Source organism: Lynx rufus, unplaced genomic scaffold (assembly GCF_022079265.1).
Source record: "Lynx rufus isolate CCGP_SWC_20201006 ecotype Redwood Valley unplaced genomic scaffold, mLynRuf1.p SCAF_14, whole genome shotgun sequence".
NCBI classification, from domain to species: Eukaryota; Metazoa; Chordata; class Mammalia; order Carnivora; family Felidae; genus Lynx; species Lynx rufus.
Genome location: NW_025814828.1, coordinates 4,928,543 through 4,943,872, shown reverse-complemented (window position 1 = coordinate 4,943,872; position 15,330 = coordinate 4,928,543). Strand labels below are relative to the sequence as shown.

At 47.4% G+C, this 15,330-nt stretch overlaps 1 protein-coding gene across 1 annotated transcript in view; it reads left to right on the top strand.

Moving 5' to 3' along the window:
• Positions 1-437: 437 nt before the first annotated feature.
• The window catches only part of PNPLA4 (patatin like phospholipase domain containing 4), a 30,552-nt gene continuing 15,659 nt past the window's right edge, over positions 438-15,330 (top strand). The window contains exons 1-4 of the mRNA XM_047075871.1: positions 438-470; positions 1,603-1,787; positions 5,646-5,740; positions 5,908-6,043. Of these exons, the coding sequence (XP_046931827.1) occupies positions 446-470; positions 1,603-1,787; positions 5,646-5,740; positions 5,908-6,043 (441 nt within the window). The 5' untranslated portion in view covers positions 438-445. The remainder of the gene's footprint in view (positions 471-1,602; positions 1,788-5,645; positions 5,741-5,907; positions 6,044-15,330) is intronic.

Below are 15,330 nucleotides of genomic sequence, written 5' to 3'. Positions count from 1 at the left end.
CCGGGAGACAGCCGCGAAGAGGGCCAAGCACTTCCGGTGCGTAGCGCCTGAGGGTCGTTCAGGGTCAGTGAGCTCGCAAGCGAGGGGTCAGCTAAAAAGCGCAGAGGGACTACAACGCATCGCTAGGTATGGGAGACAGCAGGACTGGGGACGAAAGTGTCGCCGCTTACCCGCGTCCGGGGACGCGCGGGTCAAGCGTCCGAGTGCGCGCCGCCATGTTGAGTCCAGTGGTTTAAATAGCGTGGGCGGGGCCGCGGGAGGCGGGGAGGCGGGGGGAGACCTGCGTCAGCCTGACGGCTTCGGAGCGCCGCGCGCGTAGCTCCGCCCCGACCCCTTCACGAGACCTTCCTGGGCAGGCGCGCCGCGAGCGTGGGCCAGCCCTGATGGGCGGGGCCTTGTTGAGTGACGGCCAGGCCCCGCCTTCCGGTTAAGGGGGCCGCTCAACATGGAAGTGCCTCAGGCCTGCATTGGTAGGGCGGAGCTCAGGGCGGGCGCGGGGCGGGCTCCAGCCCCTGGAGGTCGCTCCCCCGGGTGGGTGGGTCGGAGCTGGGCCCCAGAACCCTGTCTGGTGTGGCGGCGATCCCCACGCCACCGCCCCCTGGCAGCAGACGGAAGCAGGGCCTGCGCCGGCCGGCCTCCCCGATCCCGAGAGCCCCCACTCCACTTTGCAGATAGTAAACCAACCCCGGGGCTCGACTGCGGTTAGGCTGAGCCTCCTCCCGCACACAAGGGTGGTCTCAGGTTCCTAAATTCGAGGCCCAGGCCAGGTGCCTCATTCGAAGTCCCCGGAGTCGTGGCGGGGGGGGTGGGGGGGGTGGGCAGAATGGGGGTCCTCCAGGTGAGCAGCGTTGTGGCTGCTTGATTTCATTCACGTGGTGATGCCAGGTGCACTGAGCCTTCAGGGAACACTTCTTTCGTTCACTTTATCACAAGCAATCAAGGAACGGGTGCGCTTCACATACCTTGGAGCCTTCAGTTGCCCTTGTCAGTCATGACCTTAGTTTGTCTTGAGAAACTTGGTGATGAAATATATGGCATTAATGAATAATCGCTCATTGCCTTATGGAATAGTCGTGGGCATCAGTATTCTTTTGGTTTTGTTTTGTTTTGAATATATGGATGCTTGCAATGGAAATGTGGGGCAATGGGAAGGGGGACTTTTGAAATGTAGTGATGCATTTGCAAAGAACACATGCACCCTTCCTTAGGAATTTGCTAGTATATGCCGATTTTACCTTTCACTATAGCAGCCCTGTCTCAAAAGTACAAAGGTCAAAGAAAAAAAAAAAAGAGCCTTGCCGGTTGTAATTTGACGTTTCTTGCCGAGTACTTGTACATTGCATAATATATGTGATGAATACATATGGAATGTTGTCATTTTTTTAATTAATAAAACTATATTGAGTCAAGAGGAAAGGGGAAAAAGTTCTCCTGAAAATTTTGAGTATTTAATTAGACTTTAATTGAAAATACTGTGCTTAGCACAGAGAATTGTATATTTAAAGAAAGCCTTGGAATGATGACTATCCTAAGACTCAAGCCATGTGGAATAAGCTATACCAATTTACAGCATTTTTGTCTTTTGTTTCGTCAATTTCACAGCTCGAATGAAGCACATCAACCTGTCCTTTGCAGCATGCGGGTTTCTGGGCATTTACCACTTGGGGGCAGCATCGGCACTTTACAGACATGGCCGAAAGCTCCTGAAGGATGTCAAGGCCTTTGCAGGGGCTTCTGCGGGATCCTTGGTTGCTACCGTCCTACTAACAGCACCAGAAAGAATAGAGGTAATTAAGTGGTAACTAGGCTGTGTTCCTTGTCGGGAAATTAAGACCGAACCACAGAGATGAACGTTAGCTGTGCTAAGTTAACTGCAGAGAAATAATCCTTTGCCTGGGTAACAGAAAAGGTTAAGACTTTTCTTTAAAAATTTAATTATTAGGGATCTGTGCTCTAGATACGGGAAGGATTATTTGGGGTGACAGTGAGACAAGGAAACAAAATGCCTTTTTTTTTTTTTTTTTTTTTTTTACTCTTGAGTATTTAGTCTTAAGATTCCAGCTCAGTTTCTTTCAAGCAAACAATATTTGTTTTATCTGATCATGAGAACACAGGGCCTGTTTTCAAGGCCCTGAGCATGTGGCCGATAACACTTTGTTCGCTCCTATTGACAAACAGTTGTATAAATGAAAACGTGGGCCAATAATTTCTATTAAGTGGAATGATACAGGGGTTTTATTTGTTTTTCATTCTCAGTCAGACACCATGAATTTCAAGCGATTTATCCAGAAGTAATGAAAATAAGCTTCCATTAGGCATTTCACTTAATGCATTCTATGTGGTAAAAACGTGTTTTCTGCTTCTGGACAGCAGTCATGCATCTGCTGACTGTGAGAGCGGCCTTTGTAGGTGGAGAATATCACATTCATTCCTTCCTTACGTACTCTAGTGGCTTTAAGCGGTAATCAAATAATAATTAACACATTCATGCCCAAGAATAAATTTAAGTCACGTTTGAAATTTCAAAGCTACAAAATTTTAAACACCCAAAATCTTGTTCTCAAATCGATGACAAGCTTCTTAGGGAACAGAAACTGGATATGAGGCCATTTGGAAATCCACTTCTTGTCTTCCCGTCTTTATATGGTTGCTTTATTGGTAACCAGGAAGGTGATGGAAAACTGTATACATGGCACAGAATGAGAACCTGAAGGCAGTGAACATATAACTAAGGTGTGAACACCCCCTAAGTTGGCAGAATCCTATGGTTTGGATTGCAAAGTAGTTCTATTCCAGAACTTTTTGAGGCAGGGGTCTACTAAGAGATTGTTTCCTCCTCCCTAGTGCCGTCTTTCCTGTAGGTGGGGCAAACCCCCAGCTATGGAATTGAGTAGGCTTGATTTTGAATCCTCAGATTTTGAAATGTTTTAATTGTGGGGTCCTGGGTGGCTCACTCTGTTGAGTGTCCAACTTCAGCTCAGGTCATGAGCTCACGGTTCATGAGTTTGAGCCCCGTGTCGGGCTCTGTGCTGTCCACGCAGAGCCTGCTTTGAACCCTCTGTGTCCCTCTGTCTCTGTGCACCTCCCCTGCTCGTTCTCTCTCGCTCTCTCTCAAAAATAAACATTAAGAAAAATGTATTAAGTGTGATTTAGAATTAACATGATTTGGAAATGCTGCCATAATACTGGCACTTAACTGAAATTCTGTGATCAGATAGTGACGTTTCATCTGGATTCGAGATTTGATATCATATTGAAGCTAGATTACCTGTTCTTTGTTTTTTCAATGAATTGGAAACCCATCTTATCGTCTAGTTGTGTTGCTGTGATTGGGTTGGTTGGTAGGTTGGTAAAGGGGTAGGACTTATTGGCTGTTCACACTGGAAGGTGGAGAATGATTCTCTGTATTAACCTAGAGCATCCGCATTTCTCCTTTTTCAACATAAATTTTCAGCCATGTGGTTTAAGGTTATTTTATTTCTCTTCTTTTCAACACTTGAAATACACCACCTGTAGGATCGCTTTGAGTTTTTCAGCACACTGTTTTGTACTTAGTCACATCGGTGTTAGCTCAGCTCTTGCTGACGGTTCCTCGAGCTGTGTGGTGTTGTGAAAAATACGTGAGTAATTAATCTAGTTCAGAGCGTATGCATGTATAATTAAGAGAAGCACCTGATGCTGGGTGTATTTTAGGTGGCAGGCAAATTTAGATGTTGATATGTAAGAGCTCAGTGCTTCAAGCCTTTCCTCAGCCCTCTCAGTTTGCCAGGCACAGTGTTAGCACACAAAGTCCATTCCTTAATACGTTTCCATTGTGATCAGGGGTGTGTGTAACTAAAATTAACATAAGAAAGGAAGTTAGGTGGGCCATCCAGCTTAGTGGAAGGAGCACACACTTGGGGGGCCGTCTCACGGGGGCTTCCTGATGGCGGCCCGTGTCCACTCCCACTGCCGACAGACCACCCACCTCACAGCACTTCTGGTGATTTTACCCAAACACAACTCTGATTCTCTCATTCCCTCCACCTTCCCCCACCCACCCACCCGCCACTCCCGGCTCTCTTTTGACTCAGCATAGGATCCAGATTTCTAAGCATGCTTCCCAAGGCCCCAGGTGACTTAGTCCTCGCACGGCTCACTGATGATGACCTTCAGGTCAGTGTCCCTTGCTGGCCTGTGCTCACAGATGTCTCTGTCTTCCCCATCTATTCCCATCTCCTGTCCAGCTCCTACGCACGTCACACGCTGTGGGAGGCTCTGGTTAACGCTCACTGTGTTACTTTTCTTCCTGCTGCTACGATAAAATGTTTTAGTGGCTTAAAACAGCACACATTTATTCCCTTCGAGTTCTGGAGGTCGTAATTCTGGAAGGGTCTCGCTGGACAAAATCAGATCGTCAGCAGGGCCGCGCTCCCTCGGGAGGCTCCAGAAGAGAATCGGTTTCCTTGCCTTTTACGGTTTCTAGAAGCAGCCTGCATCTCTGGGGTCACAGCCCCTCCCTCACTCTTTCACCTTAAGCACGGCACCTTCAGATCTCTCTGAGGCTGTTACTCCTGACAGCCTCTTTCACTTACAGGGATCCTTGTGATTATACTGGCCTCACCTAGGCAATCCGGGATAAGGTCCCATCTGAAAACCTTTCACCACATCCGCAAGGTTGCTTTGCTCCGTGAGGAAACATGCACACAGTGCAGGGACCAGAATGTGGACATCTTTGGGGATGAGAGGCTTCATTCTGCTTCTCACGCCTTCACGGCGCTCTCACAGTGCTCTGGGCCCCACGCACTGAGGCACCGCTATGTCTCATGAGGGCAGGGGATCTTTGTGTCTCGTTCCGGCTGAGTCCCAGTGCCTCGGACCCCATCTAGGTTGCTTAATGTATGAATTAATAAAGGAAAGATAGACCTGGTTTCAAATCCGACTCTGGAGGATTTTTGCTGAAAAATTGAGAAGGAAGCTTAATCTTTCCAAGCCTCAGTCTTCTTACCTGTCAAGTGGGGTGATTATATCCACCTTGCAGGGTTATGTGAGCATGAGCTGACAGACACTGTATCCGTGGATACCAGCACATTAGACGCACCCCGCTCCCCAACTCCGTGCCCCTCAGAGACTGTTACAAACAAATACCAATGCCCGAGACTGGACTCGAAAGACAAACGGCAGTGATCATGACTCCCCTCTCGGTCGTTCACGGTATCATTAATGATCAGTACTGTCGCAGTCAGACTGTTCCAGAGGCCACAGAGTTGGGATGGGAGGGGAGGTCAGTTGTGTTGGAAAAACGTGTAGCAGAATGGGTCCTAAATGAGCATCAGAATTGAGACTTCAAGGATTCCCCAGATGTGGCTGAAGCCATTTGAACTCGTTTGGAAAGAAAAGAAGGGGGGAAAACAAAAAACAAAAAGATGGGATTTTGGAAAACACAGAGCCTGCCTGGGGACTAAGAACGATGGGTGAGGGCCAGGTCAAATGGGGATTCACGTACCTGTGAAGGAAAGGGGCCCCCAAACTCTAAGGGTTGGGTTTACAGGGTGTAGGGTCCAGGGTTCCTTGTGTGATGGCCACAGCATTCTGGAAAAAGAAGGAATTGTTGTCGTTACTGTTCCTTGGAAATCACAGGGTCACCTATTCATTTTCTTTTCCAGGAATGTAATGAGTTTACCTACAAGTTTGCCGAAGAAATCCGAAGGCAGTCTTTTGGGGCACTCACACCCGGCTATGATTTCATGGCCCGATTGAGGTATACCTCTGTGTATGGAACATTTCCCCCAAAGCCTGTGAAGACGCAGTGTGGAGGACACTCTGTGTAAACCATGGCAGGCTCAGCACAGAATCCTCTCTTCTAAAATATTTACAAGGCGTTCGATAATTCAAGGTGAGTGACGCGAGTCACTTTTTCTTCTTTAGAAGCGGAATGGACTTGATTCTCCCTGCCAATGCTCATGAGCTGGCCCACAACCGACTGCACGTATCTATCACCAACACGAAAACCAGACAAAACTACCTGGTCTCAAAGTTTTCCTCCAGGGAGGACCTTATTAAGGTAACACAGCCGCATCTCACGTTTGAGGAATTCGGCGAGTACTGATTTAAATACTTCTCCCAGCAGTGAGCATCACCACGTTCTGTAGATCCAGGTTTCACATCACACCTGATAGACGATGCGCACTCAACAAATCATGTGTTTGGGGATCGATTGACCAGTGTCCCTGGGTGTCACACAGCGTCACTTGGGTGCAGCTGAGCAGGGTAGCTGTACTCAGTACCTTGAAATGACGTAGCTGGTAGCTTCCAGTTCACGTAAGACTTCGTCCACACGTTGCCTTATTCGGTCCTTCCCAGGCCTCCTGTACATCAGGGAAGACACATGTGATTACTGCCCCTTTTCTCTTCTTTCACGGAGGAGAAAGGGGTGGAGAGATTTTGCATGACCTGCCAGCGGGAATGCCCTCTGGACCCCAGGTCTCTTGGCTTTTCAGTCTCATGTCCCATTGGATTCCCCCATTTTGTTTTCATGCTTTTCTATGCAAATGCATTGGAAAGTTGCTCACTGGTGGATTTATGATCTCTGGGAAATACTTTGGCTAAAGTTGCAAATAACAGTGTGCTTGCTAAGGTAATACATCAAATATTTGTAAATTGGAAAGAGTGCACTTTTCTTGCAGAAGCCGGGCAGTTTTTTTCTTTCCTTCCCCCTTTGTGGGAATCATGGCCAGCTCTGGATGACATGATGGAGGATGTGTGTTTGGTTACAGCAGTGGGCAATGGATTTGGAGCGACTGGTAAAAGTTCCGCCTGAATTACATGATAAATGCATTGATTTTTACTATCGAATCATACTGTTCGAGTTTTACTGGGTGAATGATATAATTTGAAATACCTAATGAAATGTTGAACTGACAAGCGAAATTACTTTGTGACTTAATAGATTAGAATATTTTTACTTGCTGTGCTGACTGTGCTAGTCTCTCGCTTATAAATTGTCTTTCTATCTTAGAAAAAGACATTTTTCTATAATCTCACGGAGACTTGCAAAGTATAAAGGGAGAAACTGGTCAGTGCACACGTGAATTGTCACAATGTGCTGATGCCAGTACAGATACAGGAGGCTGTCAGTGTGTTAGAAAACCTCTTCTGGTTTGCACGGGAGCAGGACTGCAGTCGCTGTGTCATAAAACAGGTGGACTTCATTCCAGTCACTTCCTCCTCATTGCATCTGTCCTCTGCCTACCCTGTCCTCACTGGCGGAGCCCTGGTGTTTCCTGTCTCCCGTCCTACCTTCTTTATCCCTGTTCACGCGCTGCGGATTTTCCTGCTTTATGACTTCATTTTTACTGTCAGTCTCTCTTCACTAGAATGTAAGCTCTGCATGGCCAAGAGCTGCTCTGTTTTCTCCGCTCTCATAGTCCCGGCACCTGGCACGGCTCAGTGAGTGACTATGCATGAATACGTAAACGAACTGCAGAGGCATCTGTCACAGTGGCCTCGTTTACGATGAAAGAACAAAAAAAAAAACAAAAAAAAACAAAAAACAAAAAAACAAAAAAACAAAAAAAACCCAAAAAACCAAAAACAAAAAAAAAAAAAAAAAGAAAGAACAAAGACTCTGGATCCGCCATGTAGAGTGACCTTTACAAAATAACCTAGCTGGGGCCCCGGGGTGGCTCATTCAGTTAAGCTTCCGACTTCACCTCAGGTCATGATCTTGTCGTTCCCGAGTTCGAGCCCTGCGTTGGGCTCTGTACTGACAGCTCAGAGCCCGGAGCCTCCTTTGGATTCTGTGTCTCCCTCTCTCTCTGCTCCTCCCCCACTCACACTCTGTCTCTCTCTCTCTCAAAAATAAATAAACATTAAAAAAAATTAAAAAACAAAATAACTTAGTTGGTCAATGGCCCTGCTGGGAATACAGCCAAGGTCTCCAACATTCTACATGATTACGTGTAGATTATCATATGGTGGATAAAATTATCCTCCTCTGAATTACTTTTTTTTTTTTTTAATTTTCTTAAGTTTACTTATTTTGAGAGAGAGAGAGAGTGCAAGCGGGAGAAGGGCAGAGAGGGGAGAGACGGAATCCCAAGCAGGCAGAGCCTGACACGGGGCTCGAACTCACCAACCACAAGATCATGACCTAAGCCAAAATCAAGAGTCAGACGCTTAACCGACTCGGCCACCCAAGCGCCCTGTCTCTCAATTCCTTTTATGTGGCAGTGTGGTTGGCTGAATAGTGGCCCCCAAAGATGTCCACACTCTCATCTCCAGCACTTGTGAATGTGTCACCTCACGTGGCAAAAAGAATCTTATAAATACAATTGAGGTAAAGATCTAGAAATGGGGAGATGATCCCAGATTATCTGGGGGGATCCCAACTAATAAGTCTGTGAGTCCTTACAGATGGAGATCTTTCCTGGATGCCAGGCACCATTGCTCGTTCTGAGCCTTAGAGCCCTCTTGGAAATAGAGCACACACATAGAGGGCGCTGTGGCCGCTCCCCTCCGACAGCCATCAAGGCACAAGGGGACTTCTGTCCAGCAGCCTATGCAACAGAACTCTGCCAGTATGTGAAGTGCAGGGAACACTCCCCCTGCAGCCTCCCAGAAGGAGTGCGGGCCAGTCCCAGCTCACTTTTAGCTCCAGGAGAGATGCCTATCACTCGACAGCATGAGGACGGATTTGTGTTATTTTAAGGCTCTCCGTTTGTGGTAATTTGTTACAGTAGCAACAGCAACTATTGCAGTAAGTAAACATGATTTTTTTTTCAATTTCCTTTGTTTTGGATAATAACTATTCAGAGAATTGGTGTAATTACTTGAGTTCATTGAACAGAAGAGAAATAGTTGACACAAATGTGTAATATCTTGTAAGGAGAATAATTGAATAATTAACATTTATCCTAGGTTCTACGAGAAGCGTTTTAAATGTTTAGCTGAACGCTCTAACCTTTTTCAGAACGGAAAATAGGAAGGATAGATATTTCCTTGATGGTAGACGGTGACTGTGAAATGTCTGATATCTGTGCCTGGAATACTTGGGAAGCATTTAGTTCCGGAGTAGGACCAGCAGAGACTACACGAGGAGAGGAGAAGACTCCTGGAGGGGGAAGAAAGCCCGCTCCCTTCTGGGTGGGGACGTGACCAGCTCACGTGGTCTGGGTAGCAAAGAGGCCAGTGGTGGAATGCTTTGTGAAGTGCCACGTGCAGGGTGGCCAATTTGACCACGTAGAGCCGCGGGGAAGGAGAGAAGGAAGCTCAGAGACAGCTTTTCCACTTCCCTCACGGGGAGATGGGGAGACAGGGAGCCGCGAGGTGTCCTAAAGCCAGGAGGGGAACCAGCCCCACGGTGCACAGCTGGTCTCCTGGGGGCCTTGTATACCTGGGTCTGAACACAGCCTTGGGTTTGCTTCCTGGGTTTTCAAGTTGATTTACTTATTGTGAGAGAGACAGAGGCAGGGAAAGAGGGAGAGGGATGCCAAGCAGGCTCCGTGCTGTCACCACAGAGCCCGATGAGGGGCTTGATCCTACAAAGCATGAGATCACGACCTGAGCTGAAGTAAGAGTTGCACGCTTACCCGACTGAGCCCCCCCCAGACGCCCTACCATGTTGCATCTCACACCCATTTTATCATTAACTATTTATTCCCTCACCAACTAGGGCTTTTTTTGTGTTTGTTGTTGTTGTTGTTGTTAATGCTGGGCTCCTTATTACCCACCAGCTGACTGCCAGTTCTCATTACGGAGCGGGTGCCTGTGTAAAAGTGTTGCCCGCGTGGGCGCACGCAGGCCCACCTGGAGTATTGCATGTCTTATGTGCATCTCCCAGTGTTTCTATCCCGGTCTGCCATTTCCTGGCAGTGTCCTCTGGGGCTAATTATGTTGGAGCCTCAGTTTGTCCAACTGTGGAATGGAGGTGAGAAGTCGATCTGTGTCACCATGGAGAGCACATGGAATGAAGCATGGAAAAGGGTGTTGCAGCAGTAAAGCCCTGTGTGCATGTTGGTTAAAGCCAAAATTCAGTAAATGTTAAACAAATAAGGCACTCAGCCACACATGTGACCAGTTAACATGTCCGTATGAGTCTGTTGTCAAATTTGAAGTGTCACCGCTTTCTTTCTGGGGAGTACAATTCACCTTTGCTTACGTATTGCTTTCACTTCTTACTTATCTTCTGTGTTCACGCACAGTGTGCTAACCTAAATCTATAACATCTCAGGAGATGCATTACTACCCAGTTTTGCCACCTTGTGGCATTTAATTTTACACCTCTTTACCATTAGCTTCGTTTTATAAATTTGCTTTTGTGTGATGACTCACACTTAACTTTCATTAGTTAACTCCGCTTTTAGTTCCATAAAAGATTACTCTTTGATTTGATATCTGTGCTGATAGATTATTTTCTGCGAACCTCCGTTAACCAGTTATGTGGTCCAAAGATTCCCTTAGCGTTGGATTTCCATAGTGTTCTGCATCTTATGTCCACAGTGATTTAACTCAGTGCTGTGGTCTGAACGTTTGTAGCCCCCCCCCCACTCCAGTTCAGACAGTGAATGCTGAATCCCTGACGTGATAGTGCCAGGAGGTGGACCTTTGGGAGGTGAACAGGTGATGAAGGTGGAACCCTCCCACCTGGGATCAGTGCCCCGATAAAAGAGAGCCTGCACAGCTAGGTCATGCTCCCTGCCTCGTGAGAACACAGCAAGAAGGAGGCTCTCAGCACGCACTGACTCCACCTTGATCTTGGACGTCCTGGCCACCAGAAATGTGAGAAGTCGATGTCTGTTGTCTATAAGCTACCCGGTCTGTAGCTCCCAAATGGACCAACACAGGAAAGTGGGGCGCTTCCGTAACACATATCTATGCATTCGGAAGCAGCTTTGGAACCGGGTAGCAGACGGAGGCTGGGGGGACACTAGAGGTACATGCTAGAAAGAGCCCCCGTTGCCACGAATGGACCTTTAGAGGTGATTCTGAAGAGGACGCGGAAAAGAACGAGAAGAGCTGGAGAGAGAGCCGCCATATTCGTAATGAATCCCTAAGGGGCTGGAAACAGAATCGGTAGGACTGTGCGTGGCACAGCCATTCTGATGAGGTCTCGGAAAGAAACAAGGACATGTCCTCAAACGCTATAGGAGCAAGGCCCTCCTTGCTATGAGGGAGCAAAGAACCTGCCTGAACTGTGTTCTTGTCCCAGCATTTTCTGGAAGGTTGAACTTGGAAGGGATGAAAATGAATACTTGATGAGTCCTCATTCCAAGCAGAGCGTTGAAGGAGCAGTCTGGTTTCTCTTGACTGCTTATATAAAATGCAAGAAGAGAGAAATGACTTAAAGATGGAATTGCTTATCAAAGGCAAGGTAGAACTTAAAACTTTGGGACTTTCTCAGCCTGTCCTTATTGAAAAGAATGACAGCCTCTTGGGAACAGAACTAGAAGAGGTGGCTAAACCAGTCATCTGATGAGGCTGTTGTCAGCCTTATAAAGAGAAGCCAGGACTATTGTCCCAAGACAATGGAAGTATGACCCCTGAGGCATCTCAGAGAGGTCACAGGAGGCCTGCCCGTCTCATCAGAAGCCCAGAGAATAAGGGCAAGTGTAGACGCACCCTCACCTCTCACAGGCCAGTCCTCCCTGCCTTAGAGCCATGGGAGAGGGCCCACTTTGGAGATCCCAGACAGAGCGCAGTGGGCAGAGGGTTCCAGCCCCAGGGAGCCTCTGGCGGGAGACTGAGGCGCAGAGCCAGCACAGAGGTGGGGCCCAAGCCCTGCCCAGCAAAGCTTCAGGGGCAGGACCCTGCCCCCATGGGCTCATAAGGCACAACATCAAGCCACGGAGGACTACCCTCCAGCCTTCAAGTCTAGTGGCACTTGCCCCCTTGGGTTTCAGACTTGCTCTGAATGCTTCTTCTTGCCTTCCTATTTCTCCCTTTGGAAGGGGACCTTCTCTGCTGTGCCTTCTCACCGCATTTTTGGGAAACGCATAACCTGACTGACCTAATAGGTTCTCAGCTGGACAGCAGATTGCCTCAGGATGAACGGTACTTCAGGTCCCACCCAGAGTCGAGTTAGATGCTATTTGAGTGAGGCTTTGAGCTTTAAACTTTGGAGTGGATGCTAGAACAACTTAAGACTTTTTTGGGTACGGGGAGGGGATGAATATATTTCGCATGCAGGAAGGACATGAATTTGGGGGAGCCAGGGGTGAAATGCTAGGTCTTGAATGTTTCTGTCACCACAATTCACGTTGAACCTAACTCCCATGAGATGATATTAGCAGGTGGGGCCTTTGGGGGTGATTAGGTTATGAGGGCCGAATCCTCATGAATGAGAACGGTGCCCTCATAAAGTGACCCCAAAGAGCGCCCTGGCCCCTTCGGCCACATGAGGACACGGTGAGAAGATGGCTGTCCATGAACCAGGAAGTGGGCTCTCACCAGACACCAGACCTGCTGGTGCCCTGTTCTTGGACTTTGTGCTCCCCAAAACTGTGATAAATGTGTATTGTTTAGAAGTCCCCCAATTTATGGTATTTTGTACAGCAGCCAGAGTTGACTAAGACACTCCGTGTTGGGGTTTTCCCCCATTGTTTGTATACCACTTCAGGTGTGCCTAAGTCACACCTGTGGTCTGCAGGTGTTATTTTGTGCAGAACTCATTTGTGCTGAGTACGCCCCTCCCCCTAGTAGTGACTGAGCAGAGACAGGGAGGCACTTGTGAAGTGTGCTACCAGGCCAGTAGGAGATGAGCCCCAGAGGGAGGATCCCTTTATACAGTGAAACCAGAGCCCCCGAGGGGCCCCCTCCCCCAAACACCTCCCTTGTTCTCATCAACCAGGGACATCCATTTGGGGTGCCTCACCCTTTCTGGGGATGAATTGTGGGGGCAGATAAAAATGTATCCTTGGAGGATGAACTCCACTGATCATTTCTGTGGGCCGATGTGTTGAGGAGATCAACACCAAGTTGAGGTCAGTTTCTGCAAAGGCATTTGGTACCTTGGTGATGGAAAGCCTAGCCCTCATCTTCGGTGGAGTATGGGTGGGACCACTGACTTCTCAGTGCCTTAGCTTCTCTGTCAGTTGGAATGCACACTCCCACCTACCCCACAAATTGCTATGCAGACCAGCTGCAGTCATGTGTGTGGGGGCACTTACCAACTCAGGGGCCCTTGCTCTCCAGGCTCTTGTCCCGTGTGCCATAGGTCCTTAGCGATTCCTTTACTAGCGGGCCCCGTTACACATTATCCCGGGAATTCTGGGCTATCTTTCTTCACAGGGAAACATGCAGCCAGGAAATGCAAGCACATCTTAATATCAGCCTTCAGCAAAGTGTGACGAGGGAGGTAAATCCTTTGTTTCTAAGAAAGTCCTAGGTCACTTCCTCAGCCGAGCAGACATGATTGTGAAGTTAACTGTGCCATGGCGTGCTGGTGGTGGCCGCTTGTGTGCATTAGGACCAAGCGCTGAATTCTTCACGTTGTAAAGCTGATGGTCACAGGTAGTCTGAGCTGGTCATTTGACCCAAGTGAGTGCTCGTGGATCGATAGTCCCAGGAAGGCTTTCGTGCAGAACCGTGCCCCGCTTGCGAAGAACCACCCTCTCTCCATCGTGCTGAAGTCCCGTGTTGCCGCACGCTTAGCGAGAATGCTCTTACGGCAAGATCTTCACACATTTCGCCTAGTGAAGGTGAACGAAGGCCTGATGTAAGATTGTTCATTATCCTGGGAAGCCTGGGAAGATAAATTTGACCGTGTCTTTGAATTTCAACTACACCAGCAGGTTCTGAATAAATAGCCAGCTCCTCATTAAACTCCACAGCAAACTTTAGGCATAAATGAAACTTGTTGGGAATTCATTCTCGAAGGAAGCCAGGCCACATAATTTTCTAAACACCCCTTTTCTATAACATGTAAAATGAAAAGAACTAGTCAGAGCGTGCATTGAATATGCACGTGGCGATGCTTTGTGCATTGCTAGAGGATGTCACTAGCTTTTATTTTTATCATTGTGTATTTAGTAAGAATGAGACAAAAAAGCAAATCAACGTTCTGACCTCTGTGCACTGTTTAAAGTACTGAGTCCTGTGATGGGCCATGAATGGCAAGACCCAGATGTTACATCCGTGTGTCAGCCACAACGCTATTGACATTTGGGGTCTGATACTTGTCTGTGGTGGGGGCTGGCCTGTGCACTAATAGGTGTGTAGAAGCATCCCTTGACTCTACCCACTAGATGCCAGTAGTAACCATCCCCCCACCACCACACACACAATTGTGACAAATAAAACTGTCTCCAGACATCGCTAAATGTCCCCAGGAAACAAAGACACTCTTCCCTTCACTGAGAACCTCTACTCTATGTGTGTGGAGCTTTATTGGTGAGAAAAATTTCACTGGGAAATCAACGAGGTAAGACACGCTGTATGGACATGTTTAGACCTACTGTGTGTCCTATTACATGGCCTCAGAGTGTGAGTCTTCGCCTCTTTCCTTCGAACGTTCCATTTGCTTGCAATAAAATAGCAGCAAACAGACCACGAATAAGACAGACCACTTAGTTCTCTACTGTGGAAGCTAATTTTCCCACTGAACTTGGTCTGATATGCAAATCAGCAGCCCACATACAGGGAAAGTGAGTTATGTCAGAATAAATATATTGATTTGGAGGACTGACAGGTATTTTCTAGTTCACTGCAGTCCTCATATCATTTAGGAAGATTCGTACTCTTCTTATCTGTAGGAAAGTAATTGAATAGCATTTTTCAACCAAACACCGAAAACACTTGCAAGCATTAACTTGTGAACTTTACATTATACTCTGACATGGAGAGGGGGGAGGAAAAACACATCATTCTGATTCTAATGGTGGTGATTTTTTTTTTTTTTTTGCAGGGCACATATGATTATTTATGCAGCATAATGAAATAAATCGTCATATTTACAGAGTGTGTTTGGTTCTTTAAAGACCCTTAAGTACTGTAATTTCACAATATGTCTGCTATCCCCAGAGCGTTTCAGTGATTGCTACATCACCATGTTGCTTTTTGCCAAATTACTTCATTAAATAGCCACAGCGTGTCTACAAAACATACCTAGGGCCTGTAATTGTTTTTTTGTTGTTTTTTTTTTTTTAAGAGTAGCCAATTGATGATAGAGCCAAATTCATTTAGGGTGAATGCAGTGACAATGGAAACCGTGCACAGCCTTTCTCTGGAAAACACCCAAGTGCTGATGTCGTGGGGCCGAGAAGGTTGGCTCTGTCCTGTCATCCCCCACTGGCTTATGAAGTAATGCCCCACAGATCACCCGAGATGACATTCACTCCTGCTTTCCTCTTTGTA